The sequence below is a fragment of the Arachis duranensis genome, chromosome 9 (genome assembly GCF_000817695.3).
Source record: "Arachis duranensis cultivar V14167 chromosome 9, aradu.V14167.gnm2.J7QH, whole genome shotgun sequence".
NCBI classification, from domain to species: domain Eukaryota; kingdom Viridiplantae; phylum Streptophyta; class Magnoliopsida; order Fabales; family Fabaceae; genus Arachis; species Arachis duranensis.
The window spans coordinates 54,547,184-54,571,101 of NC_029780.3; the positions used below are offsets into that span (position 1 = coordinate 54,547,184).

Genomic DNA, 23,918 nt, shown 5'->3' on the forward strand with positions numbered 1-23,918 from the left:
ATCAAATTAGAATGAAATCAGAAAATGAATGGAAGACTGCATTTAAAATAAAACATGGGCTATATAACTAGTTAGTAACGCCTTTTGGGTTAACCAATGCACCCAGTACTTTCTTGCGTCTAATGAATCATGTTTTGTGAGACTTTCGGGAAAAATTTTGTTGTTGTTTACTTTGATGATATTCTTATTTGTAGCATTTGTTTAGATGACCACTTGTCACATGTTTCAATTATTTTAGAAGTGTTTCAAAAAATAAAATTTTATGCCAATCTTGAAAAGTGCAGATTTTATTTGGTTTTGTTTTGACTGAGAGTGGAATTGAGGTTGATGAGAAAAATGTGAAGGCTATTCATAAATGGCTAATATCTAAGAATACTTTTGAGGTAAGAAGATCTCATAGTTTAGTTGGTTTTTATAGGAAATCTATAAAATGAAAATTCTACTATCGTTGCTCCTCTAATAGAAATCAACAAAAACAATGTTAGGTTTAAATAGAAAAAAGAACAAGAAATTGTATTTCATACTCAAATTTTTTTTTGTATTTTGCTCCTATTCTTGTCTACCTAACTTCGATAAATTTTTTTAGATTGAATGTGAAGCTTCTGAGATTGGTATATGTGCTGTTTTGAAGCAAGAAAAGCGAGTAATTGCTTATTTAAGTGAAAAGTTGAATTTAGCTCGACATAAACATTTAACTTATAACAAAAAAAAAATTGTACGCCTTGGTTCGAACATTGGATATTTGGTAACATTACCTACTACATAAAAGATTAGTGATCACACGGATCTTGAATCCTTGAAGCACCTAAAAGGACAAGGTAAGCATGATAAAAGACTTGCTAAATTGATGGAAGTAATTGAGACCTTTCCATATGTGATTGTCTTTAAATAAGATAAGGAGAATGTAGTTGTTGATGCTTTATCTAGGCAGTATGCTTTGATTACCACACTTACTTCAAAGTTGTTAGGATTTAATTTTTAAAAGAGTTGTATGTTACTGATTTTGACTTTTCTGCTATTTATGCCTCTTATGAACTTGGTGTATTTAACAGATTTAATAAGTACGAAAGTTTTCTGTTTCATGGGAATAGAATTTGTGTGCCTGTTGTTCTATTAGGAACTTACTTGTTCTAGAATCACGTAGTGAGAGTTTGATGAGTCATTTTGGTATGCGTACACTTTGAATATGTTATTTAAATATTTTTACTGCTATTTAAATATTTAAATAGCAACCGATTTTAGTGACCGAAAAAATTGGTTACTAACAGTGACCGATTTAGCGACCGGTATAGAATTTCTAGGACCAAAAAATTATTAGTTGCTAAATCGGTCGCTAAATTATATTCGGCGACCGATAAGATTTTAACACAATTAGAATAAAATTGGTCACTAAAATCGGTTGCTATTTTTTCATTTAGCGACCGGATTAGCAACCAAAACAGAAAGTAATGTCTTTGGGACTGTTGGTCACAAAATCGGTCGCTATTTTTTAATTTAGCGACCGATTTTGCAACTGATAGTGAAATAGGGTGAATAACTGTTTGGTTGCTAATTCAGTTAATAAATTAATGGTCGCTAAATCGGTTGCTAATTGTTAAGTTAGCGACTGATTTAAGTGACTAACAGAATCGGTCACTAATAGCCACCGAATTAGCGACCGATTAGTTTTATACAACTATAATATAAATAGTTGCTGAAATCGGTCGCTAATTTTTAATTTAGCGACCAAATTAGCAACCAAAACAAAAGAAAAAGAACTCTTAGTCACAAAATTGATTACTGTTTTTTAATTTAGTGATTGACTTTGCAATCCATCAATAGATAAATAGAATGAAACATATAATTAGTTACTAATTTAGTTGCTAAAATTATAGTCACTAAATCAGTTGTTAATTTTTAAGTTAGTGACTTAAAAAAATGTTATCTAAATTATCATCACTAACCCTAACTCACCCATGCCATTCTCATCTTCTCCAAGAGCGCCATTATCATCTTCTTTTGCCACAGTCTTCTGCATCTTGCCGCAGTCTCCTGAGGTCCCGTCGTCATCGTCTTCTGCGGTATTGGCGCCGTCTCCCGAGGTCTTGTCACCATCTTCTTCTGTAGTCTCGTTGAGATCTCGGTGCCGTCGCCTTTGTCGTTGAGATCTCGGCGCCATCTTCGTCATCTTCAAGCAGGTAACCTTCTAATCCTCGATTCCGATCCATTCCATTAGGTTTGGTTTTTTTCCCCCTCTGGTTAGGGTTTTAGCGATGTGCTTCGTTGAATTTTCCAGATCTCCAGATCTCCAGATCCACTTCATTCTTCTTCATCCGCTTCTTCCCCCACTGCTTGCGATGCCAATGCCTCTTCCTCTTCCTCTTCATCTCCTGCTTCCAGGTTCATTCACCTTTTCTTCTCTCTTCTCATTCACTCATTGCATTTCCTTTCAATTCTCTTTGTTCCTATTTTTCAATGTCAGCGACTGTTTAGCTACTTTTTAGGTTTCCTTTTCAAATGCTAGTAATATCAAAGTTTTTGCACTGCTTTATTTTTGCAAGTAGGGTTTTTACTGTTTCAGTTATCGAAGCTTAGCCACATCTGCTTTGTGGATTTAGCTCCATTTGGGGATCCGCCTGTAAATTTTGATATTCGAGCATAAGACTTCACCAAATGCTTTAAGTTTAATTTAAATGCGCCAATTATTAACATTCTTCTCTAATAGAGGAAAGGTTCAAGTCAAGTAACACAAGAAAATTTCAATTTAGACTCCATGTGAAATATATTCAGTTCTTGTATGATTATCTATTAATTAGTTATTAATTTTTTTGACAAATAATTAGTTATTAATTATGAACTAAGAACAGAATTAAGTCCAAGTTCTTATTGTGCTTCTCGTACTCCTGAAAGTGTGAAATTGATTAGCTTCAAACCACTGATAAATTTTTGTTTCAATGGTTTCACTCATGTAAATATGCTTTGTGGAACTGGACCTCACTTTCTCTTTGTTTTGGCCTACAGCAAAGGAACCTAAAGATGCAGATATAATATGGACAAGTGAGTAGGTAGATGAAGAGATGAAGAAAGCTACAGGAATAACAGATCATCAATACATCAACCAATTTCCATTTGAGGCATGTCTTGTAATGAAACATCATTTTTCAGAGACAATTCAGAAGGTGACAATAGTTAAATCCTTGTGGCGATTCTGATGAGATTTTTCTGGAATGTGTACTATACTTATGCTTCCTTGGATGCATAATTACTTTATCTTTGCTTGATAATAAATCCTTTCTCTTTTTGGGGTGGGGATACTTGCCTCAGGCACATGGATCTCCTCAATGGCTGCATCCTACTTATAACCTTGAAACACATCTGTCTCAACTTATTGATGACTATCATGCACGCAAAAGAAAAGGACTAGACAACCTTTGGATCTTAAAACCTTTGCCAGAAGTATATTGAAGAACCCGCTTTGTTCCAGGGGAAAAAGTTTGATCTCCGTTACATCGTATTGGTCCGAAGCATGAATCCTTTGGAGATATTCCTGTCAGATTGTTTCTGGGTATGTCAGTGCTTTTTTTAGGTTCCAACAATTATATCGTCAAACAAGTCAGGAAAACAGCATTCTTAGGCCATGCAATCTTCTCAACAGCTGCCAGCAATGTCATTTATTGCAATTGATATTTATGCCAAGCTTGTCTTCTCAATATTGAAGGTCCACTGTGCCATTTTATTTTCTTTTGGTTTGGGTATTTCTTAAGCTTTTCTCTAATTTGTTATTTGTTTGAACAGGGATCAAACAAGTCCTTTCTTCTTTCTAAGGTCTATAGGCAAACTTCATTTCTCTCCTCTGTTGGCTTGATGAAATATGTAATGATATTCTAATATGTGTTACTCTCTAACAGATTCTTGCAGTGACTATTCGGTTGATTCTAAAAGATGCAGAAGAGAAGAAGGCCTCTTTTAATCCAAGACCGTATTTCAGATTGTTCATTAATTTGCTTCTAGATCTTGGTTCACTTGAACCTGTTACTGATGGTGCAAATCTCCAGGTATTTGTCACTTTAAACGTTTCCTATTAGTTTCTATGTTGAAGTTGTTTCTATTTGTGTTTGGTCTTCTGTATTTGCCATAACCTGTTACTAAAATTATTGAGAAAGCTATGGGCTGGCAAGCAAGCTCTCATCAAATGATTCATTACATTGAATTGATTCGTTACACATCACATTTAGATGATTTATCAAATAATAGTGTTTTGGATGGATTTGTTCATTCAAATCACAATACTACTATTTAAAACTATTTTATGGGAGAGATTCAAATGAAATGATATCTAGATTGGTAAACTGAATAAAATTAAGCTCCTTAATTTGTTTATTAGATTAAGGGACAATAAGTAAACATTTTGCTTGAACATAACGAACAAAAAGCATCTTTTGTTAATATAAAAAATTATTAACAGTAAAAGGAGTTATGTACGGGTGGTAGGTTTGTATACATTAAACTGTTTATGATGGTTGATATTCACATAGTTAAAAATTTTCAGCAAAGGTTTGTAAATACTAAACTGTTTATGATCGTTGTTTATTTAGACATTGTGGGTTTTTTAACTCTGTTATGTTCTTCACTCCCAATGATACTGTCCAAGAAATGAAGACACTTGTGTTCTTGACTAATAATAGTTCATATTTTGTAGATTTTGATTGCTTTTGCCAATACTTTTCATGCTTTGCAGCCCCTCAAGGTTCCTGCTTTCAGGTGAGCCTAAGAATTCTGTTTTCCTGACTTGTTTGATGATATGTCAGTGTTTTACACCTCTGTACCCTTTTTTTCCTTTCAGTTAAATGGTCAAATATACATACTCGAGTAAGAAACATGATTCTATCTGTATTCGAGTCAGCTGCTGTTGTACATCCAGAGATGCATAGTTCAAAATCAAGGGCCATTTATGGTGTAGATGTCATGATGGACAGATATTTCCAAGCAAATATACTTGAGGTTTGTAACTGAAAACTATGGTAAAATAAAATTCCAAGGAGGCAAGGAGTTTCATATTTCATAGTTCATACGCTTCTTCTCATATTTTTTTTTTTTTTTTGCATTTGATTATTCTGCTTCTTCTCATTGATATAAATACTGCCACTTTTTTATTTCATTTCTTAATATATGTTATTTTCTATGTTTCATTTAAAATATATAATAGCACACTACTTATACAAGGCAATAAGGCATACTCTTCTTATATGTGGTCCTTGTACAAAGCAGAAATTAAGCTAGAGAGCTTGATAGAAGTAGCAGCGTGGGACTGAAAATTTGCTTAGCTTGTTGACCAAACCACATTAGCCTCCGTCACGTTCTTCATTATTTTCTTGGCTTGGAGTCATAATTAGGAGTATAATATATGTGCATTTATTTACTTTTTCTTTGTCATGAATATATAGAGGTGGAAATTTGAGTATAGTTAATTTCATATAAAGTTAATAGTTAAAAATTATTAAATAATTTAATAAATTTAATTAAATTATTATTTAACAGTTTTTAACTATCAATTCATATAAAGTTAACTATATCTAAGTTATATAAGTTATTTATATAGGATAATATGAAGTTAATTATGACTATGTGTTATGTATTATTATATTAGATTTTGCGTGTTGTGGTTTAAGCAGTCCAGTTGGAGCCGCCGGCCTTCTAAGTTGTGACAGTCAGCTATGTGGTTTGCACTTCTATTTGTTAGAAAAAGTCTTCTCTTACTTCTATATCCTTCCCTCTCATCTCTAACTGTATACATATATGCTTATTTTCAAACACCAACCACTATTCTTATTTCAACAAGCATTGAAAAAAAATATTTTATATTACTAGAAGAGGTAACTCCGCCTATGTTATACTTGAGGTACATAGCCGGTCCCAAACCCGGATAAAAGAGGAGGGTTGTGTTAGGTCTTCGACAACCAACATAAAAATATAACCGAACTTTCATGACATGAATCAAAGACATTATTGCGCTAAAACTAGGTCGTTGCCTGAAAATAATGCGCCGTATGACTCGAGTACGGTGTCAAAGCAAGAGTCGCTGCATCAGTGTCCGGATGTAGTGCTAAATGAGTAAGGATTCTCACGTTTTCGTGAACGGACGAGGGTAAATAAGCTAGTTCACAAAGTAAAAGGTAAAGGTCGAAGCAACAGAAGGTTGAAATTTGGGACATGGAACGTAGCACTCTAACAGGAAAGTCTATTGGTGGACGAATTGTGATCATCAACAATGGCTCCAAAGACTTGGTGCTCTTAAACATGAATTACACTTTGTCACAACTCTGCACAACTAACCAGCAAATGTACTGGGTTGTCCAAGTAATACCTTACGTGAGTAAGGGTCGATTCCACAGAGATTGTTGGTATGAAGCAAGCTATGGTCATCTTGTAAATCCCAGTCAGGTGGATTTAACTAATTTAAGAGATTATTGGTTTTTCGAATAATAATAATAAATTAAATAGAAAATAAAGATAAAGTTACTCATGTAATCCAATGGTGGGAATTTCAGATAGGTGTATGGAGGTGTTGTGTTCTTTCTAAATCTCTGTTTTCCTACTTCTTCCTTCTAGTTTTTCATCACTCCTTTCTATGGCAAGCTGTATGCAGGGTATCACTATTGTCAATGGCTACATCCCATCCTCTCAGTGAAAATGGTCCAAATGCTCTGTCACAGCACGGCTAATCATCTGTCGGTTCTCAATCAGGTTGGAATAGAATCCAGTGATTCTTTTGCGTCTTGTCACTAACGCTTAGCCTCAGGAGTTTGAAGCTCGTCACAGTCATTCAATCCCAGAATCCTACTCGGAATACCACAGACAAGGTTAGAATTTTCGGATTCCCATGAATGCCGCCATCATTTCTAGCTTATACCACGAAGATTCTGATCAAGGAATCCAAGAGATATGCGTCTGGTCTAAGGTAGAACGGAAGTGGTTGTCAGTCACACACGTTCATAGGTGAGAATGATGATGAGTGTCACGGATCATCACATTCATCAAGTTGAAGTGCAATGAATATCTTAGAACAGGAATAAATCGAATTGGATAAAAGATAGTAGTAATTGCATTAAAACTTGAGGCACAACAGAGCTCCACACCCTTAATCTATGGTGTGTAGAAACTCTACCGTTGAAAATACATAAGTGAAAGGTCCAGGCATGGCCGAATGGCCAGCCCCCAAAACGTGATCACAGGATCAAAATACAATCCAGGATGAAAATATGATAGTAAAAAGTCCTATTTATACTAGACTAACTACTAGGGTTTACAGAAGTAAGTAATTGATGCATAAATCCATTTTCGGGGCCCACTTGTTGTGTGCTTGGGCTGAGCTTGATCTATCCACGAGCTGAGACTTCTCTTAGAGTTGAACGTCAAGTTGTAACGTGTTTCGGGCGTTCAACTCTGGTTCGTGACGTGTTTCTTGCTTTTGACTCCAGAATGCAGCATGGAACTGGCGTTGGGCGCCAGTTTACGTCGTCTAATTACGAATAAAGTATGGACTATTATATATTGTGGGAAATCTATGGATGTTTACTTTCCAATGCCGTTGAGAGCGCGTCATTTGGAGTTTTGTAGCTCCAGAAAATCCATTTTGAGTGCAGAGAGGTCAGATTCCAACAGCATCAGCAGTCCTTTGTCAGTCTCCTATCAGAGTTTTGCTCAGGTCCCTCAATTTCAACCAGAAAATACCTGAAATCATAGAAAAATACACAAACTCGTAGTAAAGTCCAGAAATGTGAATTTAGCATAAAAACTAATGAAAACATCTCCAAAAGTAGCTAGATCATACTAAAAACTACCTAAAAACAATGTCAAAAAGCGTATAAATTATCCGCTCATCACAACATCAAACTTAAATTGTTGCTTGTTCCCAAGTAATTGAAGATTAATTAGGATAAAAAGAAGAGAATATACTATAAATCCCAAAATATCAATGAATATTAATTTTAATTAGATAAGCGGGACTTGTAGCTTTTTTGCTTCTGAACAGTTTTGTCATCTCACTTCATCTTTTGAAGTTTAGAATGATTGGCTTCTCTTGGAATTCAGAGTTCAGATAGTGTTAATTGATTCTCCTAGTTAAGTATGTTGAGTCTTGAACACAGCTACTTATGAGTCTTGGCCGTGACCCTAAGCACTTTGTTTTTCAGTATTACCACTGGATACATAAATGCCACAGACACATAACTGGGTGAACCTTTTCAGATTGTGACTCAGCTTTGCTAAAGTCCCCAGTTAGAGGTGTCAAGAGCTCTTAAGCACACTCTTTTTGCTTTGGATCACGATTTTAACCACTCAGTCTCAAGTTTTTCACTTGGACCTTCATGACACAAGCGCATGGTTAGGGACAGCTTGATTTAGCCGTTTAAGCTTGGATTTATTTTCTTGGGCCCTCCTATCTATTGATGCTCAAAGCCTTGGATCCTTTTTACCTTTGCCTTTTGGTTTTAAGGGTTATTGGCTTTTTCTGCTTGCTTTTTCTTTTTCTTTCTATTTTTTTTCGCCACCTTTTTTTTCGCAAGCCTTTTGCTTTTTCACTACTTTTTCTTGCTTCAAGAATCAATTTTATTATTTTTCAGATCATCAATAACATTTCTCTTATTCATCATTCTTTCAAGAGCTAATAATTTTAACATTCATAAACAACAAGATAAAAAATATGCACTGTTAAAGCATTCATTCAGAGAACAAAAGTATTGTCACCACATCAATATAATTAAACTAAATTCAAGGATAAATTCGAAATTCATGTACTTCTTGTTCTTTTGAATTAGAAACATATTTCATTTAAGAGAGGTGAAGGATTAATGGAATTATTCATAGCTTTAAGACTTAATTACTAACTACTAATGATCATGAAGTAGAGATATAAAACATAGATAAACATATAACATAAAAACCGAAAAGTAGAGAAAATAAGAACAAAGAATGAGTCCACCTTAGTGAGGGTGGCGCCTTTTTGAAGGACCAATGGTGCTCTTTGAGCTCCTCTATGTTTCTTCCTTGCTTCTGTTGCATGATCTCTAGTGATTTTGGTGCTCCTATCTTTAGTTGCTCCCAATAATTGTGTGGAGGAAAATTTATCCCCTGAGGTATCTCAGGGATCTCTTGATTTGCAGTCAAATGTTCTACCATTGAGCTATAGACTCTTTAGATGAATCTCTCCATCTCCTATGACTTGTAGGTGGAAGCTTTTGTCTTCCCTTTCCTCTTTCTAGAGGTTTCTCTGGCCTTAGGTGTCATCAATGATTATGGAAAAACAAAAAGCTATGCTTTTACCACACCAAACTTAAAATGTTGCTCGCCCTCGAGCAAAAGAAAAAAGAATGGAAGAAGATATGGAGGAGAGGGAGAGATGTGTATGTTTCGGCCATATGGGTGGGATTTGGTGGGGAAGAGATGGATGGATGTGAGTAGTGAAGGGGTGATGGGGAAGAGAGATTGAGGTGATTGGTGAAGAAGAGAGAAGGTGAGTTGAGGTGGGTGGAGATCCTGCGGGGTCTACAGATCCTGAGGTGATCTTATGAGATCCACAGATCTTGGGGTGTCAAGGATTTACATCCCTGCACCCATTAGGCATGTATAATGCCTTAGCATACAATTCTGGCGTTTAAACGCCGAAGTGATGCTCATTTTGGGCGTTCAACGCCTAATTGCAGCATGTTTCTGGCGTTGAACGCCAGTTCCATGCTTCTTCCTGGCGTTCAGCGCCAACTTTTCTCAGGGCATATTCCTGGCATTCAAACGCCAGGATGTTGCTTGTTTTCGGCGTTCAACGCCAGATCCATGCTCTGTTCTGGCGTTCATCTGGTGTTGAACGCCAGCCAGATGCTCCTTACTGGCGTTTAAACGCCAGTAAGTCCTTCCTCCAGGGTGTGATTTTTCTTCTGCTGTTTTTGGTTCTGTTTTTAATTTTTGTATTTTTTTGGTGACTCCACATGATCATAAACCTAATAAAACATAAAATAATAGTAAAATAAAAAATAAAATTAGATAAATAAAAATTGGGTTGCCTCCCAACAAGCGCTTCTTTAATGTCACTAGCTTGACAATGGCTCTCATGGAGCCTCACAGATGTTTAGAGCATGATGAGGGCCTCTCAACACCCAACTTAGAGTTTGAATATGGGGGCTTCTCAACACCAAACTTAGAGTTTGGTTGTGGCCTCCCAATACCAAACTTAGAGTTTGATTGTGGGGGCTTTGCTTGACTCTGTATTGAGAGAGGCTTACTGTGCCTCTTTTCCATGTTTATAGAAGAACACCCTTGGGTCTTAAACACAAGGTAGTACCCATTCAATTGTATGTAGGGCATCACTGTTGTCAATGGCTACATCCCATCCTCTCAGTGAAAATGGTCCAAATGTTCTGTCACAGCACGGCTAATCATCTGTTGGTTCTCAATCAGGTTGGAATAGAATCCAGTGATTCTTTTGCGTCTGTCACTAACGCCCAGCCTTCAGGAGTTTGAAGCTCATCATAGTCATTCAATCTCGGAATCCTACTCGGAATACCACAGACAAGGTTAGACTTTCCGGATTCCTATGAATGCCGCCATCAATTCTAGCTTATACCACGAAGATTCTGATAAAGGAATCCAAGAGATATGCGCCCGGTCTAAGGTAAAATGGAAGTGGTTATCAGTCACACGCGTTCATAGGTGAGAATGATGATGAGTGTCACGGATCATCACATTCATCAAGTTGAAGTTCAACGAATATCTTAGAACATGAATAAATCGAATTGGATAGAAGATAGTAGTAATTGTATTAAAACTTGAGGTACAGCAGAGCTCCATACCCTTAATCTATGGTGTGTAGAAACTCCACCGTTGAAAATACATAAGTGAAAGGTCCAGGCATGGCTAAATTGCCAGCCCCCAAAACGTGATCACAGGATCAAAAATACAAATCCAGGATGAAAATATGATAGTAAAAAGTCCTATTTATACAAGAGTAGCTATTAGGATTTACAGAAATAAGTAATTGATGCATAAATCCACTTCCGGGGCCCACTTGGTGTGTGCTTGGGCTAAGCTTGATCTATCCACGAGCTGAGGCTTCTCTTGGAGTTGAACGCCAAGTTGTAACGTGTTTTGGGCATTCAACTCTGGTTCGTGACGTGTTTCTGGCGTTTGACTCTAGAATGCAGCATGGAACTGGCGTTGGGCGCCAGTTTACGTCATCTAATTACGAATAAAGTATGAACTATTATATATTGTTGGAAAGCTATGGATGTCTACTTTCCAACGCCGTTGAGAGCACGCCATTTGGAGTTCTGTAGCTCCAGAAAATTCATTTTGAGTGCAGGGAGATTAGTTTCCAACAACATCAGCAGTCCTTTGTCAGCATCCTATCAGAGTTTTGCTCAGATCCCTCAATTTCAGCCAGAAAATATCTAAAATCACAGAAAAACACACAAACTCATAGTAAAGTTCAGAAATGTGAATTTAGCATAAAAACTAATGAAAATATCCCTAAAAGTAGCTAGATCATATTAAAAACTACCTAAAAACAATGCCAAAAAGCGTATAAATTATCCGCTCATCATCTATGGAGGTGGTGGACACCATGACAAGGAGAAAGATTAATATTATGTGCCTACAAGAAACGAAATGGGTTGATGCAAAGGCTAGGGAGTTGGATACTTCTGTTTTCAAACTTTGGTATACAGGAAAGGTGAAGAATAAGAATGGGGTTGGAATAATTGTGGATAAGCAGTGGAAGAAGGATGTAGTGGATGTCAAGAGGGTGGAAGATCGGATCATCTCTATCAAACTTGTGGTGGAGGGAGGTGCTTTCCATGTGATTAGCGCCTATGCACCGCAAGTGGGTTCGGACGAACAACACAAGATAAGGTTTTGGGAGGATCTAGAGAGTTTGGTTCAAGGCATACCTTTGGGAGATAAGATTTTCATAAGAGGAGATTTAAATGGCCATGTTGGGAGAGAAGTGACTGGATATTGGAGTATTCACGGAGGCCATGGTTTCGGGGTGATCAATGCCGAGGGTAAAACTATTTTGGACTTTTCCTCAACCTTTGATCTTCTCAACTCAAATACATGTTTTAAAAAGAGAGACGAACATCTTATAACCTATAAGAGTGGCATGACAAGCTCTCAAATCGACTTTTTCTTGTTGAGGAGAGTCGACCAGAAATTTTGCATTAACTGTAAAATTATTCCGGGAGAGAGTTTAACAACACAACATAGGGTGCTCGTCATGGATTTTTGCGTTGAGCAAAAGTTGAGGAAAAGACATCATACGAAGAACCCAAGGACAAGGTGGTGGCAGATGAAAGGTAAGGAACAAAGAAGTTTTCTAAGACAGGTAGGAGAAGAGGCAAAGTTGGATGCGAATGGAAGCGTGGAAGAGATGTAGAGGGAGATGGCAGAAATTATTAGAAGAACAGCAAAAGAAAGTTTTGGTGAATCTAAAGGAACAGGACCAAGAGACAAGGAGTCCTTATGGTGGAATGCGAGTATACAAGAAAAGATAAAGATAAAAAGGGAATGTTTTAAAGAGTGATCTTTATGCCGCAATGCATATAACTGGGAAAAATATGAGGCGGCTAAGAAAGAGATAAAAGTGGCTGTAAGTGAAGCAAGAACAAGAGTATATGAGGGTCTCTACCAGTCTTTGGACACGAAAGAAGGAGAAAAATGTATATATAGAATCATAAAGAGCCGAAAAAGAAGGACGAGAGATTTGGATCAGGTTAAGTGCATAAAAGATAAGGATGGAGAGGTGTTGGCTCAAGAGGAGAAGATTAATGAAAGGTGGAAGAGCTACTTCTATGAGTTATTTAATGAGGGGTAGAAGACTCTTCCGAACCTTGGTCGATTATGCACAAGGGAAGAAGATTAAAACTTTGACTACTATCGAAGGATTCGAGACTTCGAGGTAAAAGAGGCTCTAAAGCAGATGAAAAATGGCAGGGCAGTAGGACCTGATAATATCCCGATTGAGGTTTGGAAGGGTCTTTGAGAAAAAGGCATCAACTGGTTAACCATGCCTTTTAATGAGATTTTAAGGTCAAAGAAGATGCCTGACGAGTGGAGAAAGAGCACCTTGGTATTTATCTACAAGAATAAGGGGGATATGCAAAGTTGCGGAAATTATAGAGGGATTAAGCTTATGAGTCATACTATGAAGTCATGTGAAAGGGTGATAGAACGGAGGTTGAGAAAAGAGACACAAGTAACAGAGAACCAATTTGGATTTATGCTAGGCAGATCTACCACTAAAGCGATATACCTATTAAGAAGGATGATGGAGAGGTATCGTAGTAATAAAATGGATCTATATATGGTGTTTATTCATTTGGAAAAAGCGTATGATAGGGTACCAAGGGAAGTCTTATGGAAGGTTTTAGAAAAGAGGAGAGTAAGGATCGCATATATTCGGGCAATTAAAGACATGTATGATGGGGCCACAACTAGTGTAAAGACTCAAGGTGGTGTGACAGAGGAATTTCCTATTGGTATAGGATTGCACCAGGGATCATCTTTAAGTCCATACCTTTTCACATTAGTCTTGGAAGTACTCATAGAGCACATCCAAGAGCCTGTGCCATGGTGCATGCTTTTTGTCGATGATATCATCCTTATGGAAGAGTCAAGGGAAGACCTAAATAAGAAGTTGGAGTTCTGGAGAGAAGCTTTAGAAGTGTATGGTCTGCGCATAAGCCGTAGCAAGACGGAATATATGGAATGTAAGTTCATTCTGAGAAGGGAAAACCCTAATATAGAGGTGAAGATTGGAGAAAACATCCTACAAAAAGTTAAAAGTTTTAAGTATCTTGGGTGCATCATACAGGATAATAGAGAGATTGAACATGATGTAAATCATAGGATCCAAGCAAGTTGGTCAAAATGGCGGAGTGCATCTGGTTTTATATCCGACAAAAAAGTGCCTCTAAAACTTAAAGGTAAATTCTATCGCACCGCTATAAGACCGGCTATGCTGTATGGTACGGAGTGTTGGGCGGCTAAAGGGGAGCACGAACATAAGCTGAGTGTGGCAGAGATGAAGATGTTGAGATGGATGAGTGGTCATACGCAATTGGATAAAATAAGGAATGAAGTTATAAAGGAGAGAGTTGGAGTAGCACCCATTGTGGAAAAGATGGTTGAATTGCGTCTCAGGTGGTTTGGACATGTGAGAAGAAGACCGATAGAATATCCAGTCAGGAGAGTGGATGAGATGAAAGATGGACAAAGGGCGAAAGATAGAGGAAGACCTAAGAAGACCATCCATGAGGTGGTAAAACGAGATCTACATGTAAACGGTCTCTCTGTAGACATGATACATGACAGAGCACAATGTCGTCGTTTGATTCATGTAGCCGACCCCACTTAGTGGGACAAGACTTTGTTGTTGTTGTTGTTGTTGTTGTATTACTAGAAGAGGTTAATTGTTTTATCATTATTTTAGAAGACAAATTTATCTTCTATTTTTTAATTTAAAAGAAAACAAAAATATATCACATGAATATTTTTAATTTTTCCCCCCTTGCAGTGTGCCTTCATATGGTGTCCAATGTAACAGTATATTATACTGAAAACTGAAATTTATGCTACTTGTGAATGTTGCAGAAACTGGGTTGGTTGGAATAAGGCAATAAGATTTGATTCAATGGTATGTAGACCAACAAAATGAGAAAAAAACTTACAGTTCTATGGAGAAGGTTAAAGCAGAACTTTCCAGACTCAAAGCTATTATAGAGGTCTGCATTTTGTCTACACCCTTCCATGAATTAGATTTTCTTTGCTTTCAAACAAAAACACAATTATTTTGGCAATGAATTGGTTTAAGTGAGTTTCATTCATTTTTCATTTTCTTTCTTGTGACAGTGTTTTGGCAACTTTGGTGAAGAACAAAGTTGTGCCTGATCCAAGATTCAAGATTAAGATTGCTTAAAGATTTTGTTGTAGTTTGTATTGGTTGCAGCTCCAAGAGTAGTGGAAAAATCAAAGAGGCAAAACTAGTGTAGAAATTATTAAACCATACTAATTGTTCATGAATAGAGTAAAGTTATGTTATTCATGAATTATTTTTACCTTTAGTCTAGATTGTGGATCATAAATTTGATGTATTTAGGAATTTTCAATATTACATTGTGAATGTTTTTGGTATTTATTTGAAAAAATTGATCTATGTTTAATTCTTTTATATTTTGTGAAAATATAATTATTTATGAAAATTAAGTTTTAATAGTGGTAAATGTGAAATTAGTAAAAATCTATAATTATAAAATTAGGAACAACAATTGATTTAGTGACCGATTTAGATTTTTAGTTCAGGAATTAATAACTGATTTTAGATTTTTAAATCAGGTATTGGCGACCGATTTAGCGACCGAAAAGTGGGTCGCCATTTAGCGACCGATTTACTCAGCGATCGATTTAGCGACGGAAAATTTGGTCAGCATTTAGCGACCGATTATGTTAGCGACCAATACATTGTGGTGAAGGCCTGACGGCCTTGTTCAAAAATCGATCGCTGAAATCGGTCGCTAATGGTTAGCGACCAAAGTTGGTCGCTATTTTCTAATCAGCGACCAAGGTTTTAGTAACCACCAGAATCGGTCGCTAAATCGGTCGCTATTCCTATAATTTCTTGTAGTGGGATGTTGAAAAACTTTGCTCTAAATGTATTCCATGTAAACAGGCTGAATCTAAGTCATTTTCACATGGTTTGTATACTTCCTTACTTATTCCTGTGCATTTAGGATTGATATTTCTATGGATTTTGTTTTTGGTTTTCCTAAAAGTAGGAAATGTGGAGATAGCATTTTTATTGTGATAGACAGGATTAGTTATATGACTCATTTTATTACATGCCATAAAATTGATGATGCAACAAGCATTGCTGATCTATTCTTTAGAGAGGTTGCGCTTGCAAGGAGTTCTCTGAACTATTGTATTTGATCGCGATGTAAAATTTGAGTCATTTTTGGAAACTGTTATGGAGTAAGTTGGAAACAAAATTATTATACTCTACTATTTGTCACATCTTCAAACTAATGGTCTAACTGAAGTGGTAAATAAAACATTAGGAACCTTGTTGCATTTTCTTGTTGGTAAGAATTTGAAAACTTGAAAACTTGAAAAGATGGCTTATTTTTTATTGAGTTTGTTTAAAATAGAACAATCCATTCTTCTACAGGATGAATTTGTGCATAGTTTTAATTTCTTTAACTGTTTTAGACTTATTATCTTTGTCTTTCGGTGACCTTATTAGCTTAGATGCAAAAGATAAAGTTGAAAAAATTAAGAAAATGCACTTAAAAGTACATGAGTTCGTTAAAAAAGTAAAATAGGTTGACAACTCAAAGGGTGAATAAAGGTCAAAGACAACTTGTCTTTGAATTTGATGATTGGGTATGTGTCATTTAAAAAAGGAGACATTTTCTACTCAAAGAAAATCCAAGTTAGACCTCATGGGTGATAGTCCATTTCGGGTGCTAGAAAGAATCAATGACAATGTTTACAAGATTGATCTTCCAGGTGAGTATAATGTATCAGCTAGTTTTAGTGTCTCTAAACTATTCCCTTTTGATTTGGATGTAGATTCAAGCACGAATCTTTTTTAGGAGGAAGGGAATGATATGAGTTCTGTGGGACAAATTATAAGAGCAATTGGTCCAATTATAAGAGCAACAATCAAGAGAAGAAAAAAAAGTTTTGCAAACATAACTAAATCATTTGTTCAAGATATGCGTCAAGAATTAGCAAAGACACTGGTTAGTGATTATGCAAACTAAACCTCCTTCTATTTTCAAGTTGCATTGAAGGCTCTAATTAGTCAAGTTGAATCAAATATGCATCACATTATTAGTATTTATATATGATTTATTTTATGTTTATTTTTATTGTTTTAGACCCAATTATGATTTGACCCATTTTGTTTTAATGAACTTATAAGTTAGAGTTTTGAAATTATCAGGTATAAAAACCTTTAAACTTTATAGCCATTTTTTTTCAATTCTTGATGAATAAAAAATTCTGAGTTTTTTTGAAAAATTTGAGTATAAACAGGAGAGGTTGAGTGATTCGCTTAATTGTTGCATCAGAAAATTAAATTAAGGTATAGGAGTCTCTTTCTTAATTTTCTCCTTATCCTAAATTTTGTTCCGTATCATTTCCTTAATGCATTGAAATGTTCAAATATTTCAAGCTCCTCATTGTTTTGTGTTGGTGAAATTGGAGTTGATAGAATCTTGGTCGTTTTTTTTAAGGAATTTGCTATATTATTTGACTCCATAGCAAGATATTCTAGCCATATTAGACAAAGTTGGAGCCATCCACATTGTAATGGTTGAAGAGGGTAACGGATAGCATCTCCCCGAAGCAAATCGTGCTTATTGTATTTGTTATATGGCGTCCAACTTCATGAGTGAGTTCAAGTATAAAAAAGAAAAGCGAGCCTTAATCAAAGCAGCATATTCTCCAATTACCAAGCAATACACGTGGTACATGAATGTCTTAAGAAATCTCTTTGAAATTTTTTACAAAAATGTCTAGCTGCCGTAACTCCGGCAGAAAGTTTGATCACATGAATAACAATTTATCTGAATGCATCAATGCTGAACTACAAGGGACACGTAACTTCTTAGTTTCAACTATTGTGCAGTCCACGTATATGCATTTGTAGAATTTATTTGCTTGGAAACACAATGAAGCATATGCCCAACTGAACGTTGGCAACATGTTTTCACATTTAATCAAGGCTATCCAGAAAAAGATGGAGACTATTGTGAAGATGATCATGAACAAGTGTAATTATTTTTTGTGTGTATTTGCTGTTGTGAAGGTGGAGTCTTGCTATGGTTCTAATCATGCACATATAGCGTTTATTTGGACAATCAAAGTTACAACTGTGGGCTCCTTTAAGCTTATCATTATTCATGTTGTCATGCACTGGCAACATGTGATTTTGCAAGGCCTAACTAGAGCACATTTGTTCATCCAGTTTATCACATGGAAAACGTGTTTAAAGTGTACAAAATGGAATTTCTACCTATTCTTGATTGGCACCTTTGGAGGAGTGGCATGGACAACATATAAAGCCTAATCCATGCCATATGGAACGTATGAGGTTTAGGATGCTATCTTATTTTAAAGACTAACTGAAACGAGTTATCGAAGTGAAAATCTCTAACTTATGCAACTTTGGTGAAAATGGCCAATTCAATCGTTTCCAAACGATTTTTTATTAGCAGTTTTTTCATAAAATCGAACAAATAATATCACCAATTTTCGGTTTGACTGATCCGACTAACTGATTCTATCGAATTTTCAGAATCATGCATAAAATAGAATTCCATTTATTTAAAGTGGTAAATATGATTTTTTTTTATTTATTAAAAATAAAAAACCACACTTGTAGACGTACTAGATGACTAGCTACTTAACTATTATATATTATAGATATTAGTATAAGGTAAAGATTACAAAGTAATTTTTTCCAACTAATAAGTACTTAACATTTATCTTTTCATTTACATTTTTTTTTCATCTCTTAACATTTGTCCATCCTTTAATTAATGGTTAAAAAAAAAGGGTAAAGTACTAAATTGGTCTCTTACGTTTGGACATAATCCTGTTTTGGTCTTTAAAGTTTAAAGTGTTCTATTTGAATCCAAAAATAAAGTTTTATTCAGTTTCAATGTAGTCTCACTGTAAGGTCAAAATTAAATAATTAATGGAATGTCTTACATACCAACAAGAACAAGGTCGATAATTTGGAGAATAAGCATAAGTTCTAGAGGTACAAAATCAAAATCAACCGTGAATGCATGAATACATTTATTTATTATTCTTCTTACAATTTAAATAAAATATTTTCTATAAAACTAAAGAGAATGATAAATAAATATATTAATGCATCTACTGTTGATTTTGTGTCTCTGAAACTTGTACTTGTTCTCCTGATTATCGACCTTATTGTTGTACTGCTGTTATATAGGATATTCCGTTAATTATTTAATTTTAACCTCACGGTGGGACTACATTAAAACTAAATGAAACTTTTTTAGATTCAAATAAGAGACTTTAAATTTTAAAGATCAAAACAAGATTTCGTCCAAACATAAAGACCAATTTAATACTTTACTCAGAAAAAATTAATTTACTAATAAAACCGTTATTATAAATAGATTAATGGAAATGATGAATAGTAGTGCTGGGTCTTAGCCTTAGGTATAGAGCCATGTGGGGCACCTAACTTATTAAATGTGTAAAATAATAATAAATGTAAGGTTAACAATATATAAATTAAAATAATAAAAGAGTTTTGGATTCAAGCATAACAAGTAATAAAATATGAAAATATTTTTTATAAATTATATATGATTAAAAGTATTTTAAGACAGAAAGTTTGTACACTAATTTTTTTAAATAATAATAATAATAATAATAATAATAATAATAATAATAATAATAATAATAATAATAATAAATGCATGTATGTATATAAGACTTTGCTACAATAAAAAATTTAGTATAAATATTATTCAATGATGTAACAATTAATTAAATTATAACAATACCTTTTATTTTCTCGTGTATATCTTCATCTCAGCTCACATGTATAATTGTATATAAGAATTTGCTACCAGCCTCTCGTTCAGAAGGACCAAGTTAACAACTTCCTCTTGTATTATTGGGCGTTTATTTGAAGTTAAGAAAAATATTCTAAAGAACTATAACTTAGAATATTATTCCCGAATATAATATAGTCAAATATTACAAAAAAAAAAACAATTATTTGTTCGTGTTATAAATAGTTGAAATTTTTTTTAATATTTTCAAGAATAATTTTTATAATATTTTTTTTCTAATTATTCATTTTTTTGGGAATAAATTCTCAATTTCTAAAATAATTTCAATATCGATAAAAGAATGTCTTTGGCAGAAAACATAACAACTGAAAGATATATTAATAATTTTAATATCCTATTTTCTTTTCATTTAACATAAAATATATTAAATACTCACTTTTTTAGATAAAAAAAATGTTATATTTTTGAAATTATTCCTAAATTTAATCTTCAAACAAATATTTGAATAATAAAATTTCATAAATAAATTTAAATTCCTTAAATAAATACCTGCTAAAAGACCATAATCTAGAGTTAAAGTTCATATATTTTTTTTTTTTTTACTAGTTAAGTTCATATTCTTTTCTTCCTTTCTTTTTTTTTATTATCAAGGAGTCTATATTCTAAACAATAAAATAAAGAAACGATGAATAGCGGTGGTGGGCCTAAGCATTTGGCATAAAGCCATGTGGGGCACCTAAGCTTTCATACTTTCATTGATTCCGAAATTGGAATAAATTAATAATACCATTAACTTGTAGCCATTAAGTACCTTCCTTTCTCTTTTTCTTTTCTTTTTTGTTGAAAATCACTTCCATTATTGAGGAGTCAAAAGTACTATTCATCCACCCCGTATAAGAGCCATACCTTTTTCACATGGCTTCCAACCCCGTCCTCTCCCCTATAATTGTTTATGGGTCCAATTATTTAACCTTTGATTGGGAAAACCCAAGAGTTTATAAATAATACATTATCACTTTCATGTTATGCCATTCACGAAAATGTAATTTAATATTGCATAGAGCCAGATGTGCCCATGTGGTGGCCACACAGTGGGACACAACACAATTTGCTTTATGATTGGGGAATGGGGTTTGGTAGGTATACATTACAATTTACCAGACAATGATTGTCACAAACAAACACATTCCCTTTGATAAATAAATATATATAATTAATTGTTATGATGTGTGAAAGTATTTGTTTAATTTATTAAAAAATTATAATTATTAAATATTTAAAATTTGTATATATAAAATTTTAACATACCATAGTAAGGTTTAATTAGTTTAGAAACTTTTATATATTTATCACATATTCAATTTAGTTTTTATATTTTAAAATTTAAAAGTAGATTTTTAATACTTTAGAAAAATGATAAAATGTTAAAGAAATTAAATAATTAAAAAATTAATAAATAATATATACTTAGAATGAACTTCTAAAAATTTCATAAATAATGATTCAATGTGAAATTTAACAAGATCTTTTGGAACAAATAATTTTTTCTAATTGGACTAAGTATTACCTAGTTTGTATTAACCAATTATTCATAAGTGATGAAGAATTAGTAAAATTAGAGTATTTCTTACACGGCAAGATCTAAATACAATATTAGCTTAATGTTTAGAATTAAACTGAAACGACAGGATCTGTGACCCGATTGGCTTTGATTGAAATTGGTGGCTAGTCGGATTACTGGACGAATAGGGTGGAAGAGGACCTGCAAAGACGCTTTGATATCCAAGTTAGAGGATTGGTCTTAGAGGCTGAAATTTAAGGTCGTTGGTTCCTTACCTTGGAAGAGTTGGAGGCTCCTTCATATATACGGATTGCGATGGTCAGATCCTCCTCAAATCGAAAAGATATGATACTTATCTGCGGCATTTAACGCTGGAGTTGCATGCAAACGGAGTTTTAGGATTGATCCGGTTTCTGGGGCCGAGCCGGATGGAACGGGTCCAAAGTCTATTGGGCCGCCAAATCTAAAACTCGGGTCCGTAACAGTGCCCCTAAATGTGGTGTGCCTGGACCTAGCAGTGTCGTCACGTTTCTGTGGTCCCGGGGTGATGCTGAGCCTAGTAGGTTGGACAGAAATGAACGGTTTTCAAAAGTTTCTGATCGTGGGGATCGTGCCTGCGGTTTTCGAAGCATCGCGTAAGTTGATAGGAGGGGTATTTATTGCCATCCTAACTGAATTTACTTTTTTGCCCTTTTGGCCACTTTAATTCGTCCTCTTTGGGGTGTCCTTAATTAAAAGCCAGTTTCAGCTTTTGATTTTTCCTATTTTCTTGCTTCGATCCTTCTTCCTTGCCAACCTTCATGCTTCTCTCAGCCATCTTCTCCGTTGCAGGCACTACTTTGGCCGCTGCAAAGATTAGTTTGCCTCGGTGATTCTTTGCCTTTCTCTTGCTATTATTCATTGCTACTACTATTCAAATAAGCTTTGAACACTCTATTTTGCTATTTTCTTATAGTTTTACTGTAATGGGGTTGATAGCATAATTCCACTGTGGTGGTGGTTCTACTTATCAGCCTAGGGCTTAGGCTAGTTTTGTAACCCTCTAACTTTTAGCACCTCATGATCGTACCAAAAGTTCAGGCGTTAATTACCTCTAACCTTTTTATTATATACTATCTTTATTTAATAATGAGTCTTCGCGAATACGAACTAAAACTTTAATTAAGAAAACAAAAGGAGACTTTATTTTAAATCACTTAATCACAAAAGTATATATATCCACATAGCTTTATATATATAGACTTATTCAAAGAACCTCAATTACAAGTCCTACCCCTCTAAAAACCAAAAGAATAAACGACGAGGGAAAAATAAATTCTAATAACTCAACTCATAAACATAATCTTCTATACTCCTGTAGCACCACACTAAACCTTCACACCTGTAGCTGAAAAGGGGTGGAAATAAGGAGTAAGAACTGAGGAGTTTTTAGTAGGTCGGAGTGTATAGTTATGTTCATTTTATTATTTGTTTCACAAAAATTCCATAACTGAATACTTACAATCTTCAACAGATAGCTAATAGCAACAAACCTCATAATACAAACAACTATAACAAATCAGAGATACAGAGAAAATCACAAGTCAAGAAGCGCACACACACACACAATCACAAAAACACATATCACAGAGAAGTATGTGCAAATAAGTATGATGCATGCCTATCTTATGCAGGCCATGAGCTCATGTGTCGGTTGCCTACCTGCTCCCGACATTACCCGAGTACAAGTCTCAGATATGATTTTCTAGATGCATACAGTGTGCATATCAGTCTTACGGGTAGGCTGCATACAGTGTGACTTTTAAATGTATTTCAATATGCTTACATCTGGAAAATAGTTTTCAGTGTGTGGGTGTCCCCACTATTCTTTTGACACTAAGTCCCAAGCAAGGTTGCATCTGCTCTCTTATGACAGACAGTCTTTTAATTAATACATTCATTTCTTTTATGTTCTCTGCTCTCATGTGGCAGAGGTTCTTTAGTTTTTTTTTATTCTTTTAATTCATTTATTCTTTGTTATTTATTGAATTATATTCTGACTTAACTCAGCAACCTTTGTTTGAGTTTGGCTTCCAGTGCCACAACCTTTGTAAGCAACCGCTGGCTTACAAGTGCGACTCTCTTGAGTCGATGTATGCAAACATAACCTCTATAAGCAACCTCGGTCTTACGGTGAGGCTTTCTGTAAAACCCGGTTAATTAACGGCTAATTAACCCATAAATGAGAATTTATTCTAGAAAGCCAAAAATGTTATTTTTATGGCTAAATGTGATAGAGGAGATTGAGACGAGAATTTCGGTACCAATTTTATAGAAATCGGACCAAGATAGGACCGAACGGGCCAAACTGGGCCAACCGGACCCAAAGTGGGCCCTTAGCCCAACATAACTAAACCAAAATCCTAGTTTTCAGCATTCTCTCTCCTCACTAAACACACTCACATGCTGAAAATGGAGGCTATGGAGGGAAGAACACTCTCTCAAGTTCTTTCTCTCACTTGAACTTCAAACCACCATAACTTTTGATCTAGAGCTCCGATTGCCGCTCCGTTTGCGGCCACGCGTTCACCGCAGAGAGCTCTACAAAACCCATACAATCAATCTTGAGGTAAGCCACGTGTTGCTGTTCGAAATTCCAGCCCTTATTTTCAAGTTTTATGGGTGAAATGTTGAGATTTTGGGTTCTTTGATGTTATAGGACCCAACTCTCTTGAAGGAGAAGGTTAATCTTGTCTCCTTGGACCCTGGGTGTGGTAAGATTCTCAACCCTA

General features: G+C 35.0%; 1 protein-coding gene across 2 annotated transcripts; it reads left to right on the top strand.

Annotated features, from left to right (window-relative positions):
• The first annotated feature begins 1,920 nt into the window (after nt 1-1,920).
• LOC107465811 (uncharacterized) lies at nt 1,921-15,113 on the top strand. Of its 2 annotated transcripts, XR_008002753.1 has the most exons (11): nt 1,921-2,177; nt 2,276-2,379; nt 3,001-3,158; nt 3,304-3,544; nt 3,635-3,697; nt 3,775-3,804; nt 3,888-4,034; nt 4,679-4,740; nt 4,823-4,980; nt 14,617-14,747; nt 14,875-15,113. XR_008002753.1 is itself a non-coding variant. In XM_052254570.1 (9 exons), the coding sequence occupies exons 4-9, from the start codon at nt 3,506-3,508 to the stop codon at nt 4,824-4,826; spliced, it is 345 nt and encodes a 114-aa protein (XP_052110530.1). In that variant the 5' UTR covers nt 1,921-2,177; nt 2,276-2,379; nt 3,001-3,158; nt 3,304-3,505; the 3' UTR covers nt 4,827-5,453. The 2 variants fall into 2 exon arrangements, 1 of the variants encoding a protein (XP_052110530.1); XM_052254570.1 differs by lacking the exons at nt 14,617-14,747; nt 14,875-15,113 and having other exon boundaries at nt 4,823-5,453.
• The last annotated feature ends 8,805 nt before the right edge of the window (nt 15,114-23,918 follow it).

Excerpts from the sequence above, each read along its gene's own strand:
- LOC107465811 (XM_052254570.1), top strand. The coding sequence starts at position 3,506 with ATGAATCCTTTGGAGATATTCCTGTCAGATTGTTTCTGG. Across the intron at positions 3,545-3,634 it reads TCCTGTCAGATTGTTTCTGG|CTGCCAGCAATGTCATTTAT; the intron begins GTATGTCAGTGC and ends TCTTCTCAACAG. Across the intron at positions 3,805-3,887 it reads AGTCCTTTCTTCTTTCTAAG|ATTCTTGCAGTGACTATTCG; the intron begins GTCTATAGGCAA and ends ACTCTCTAACAG.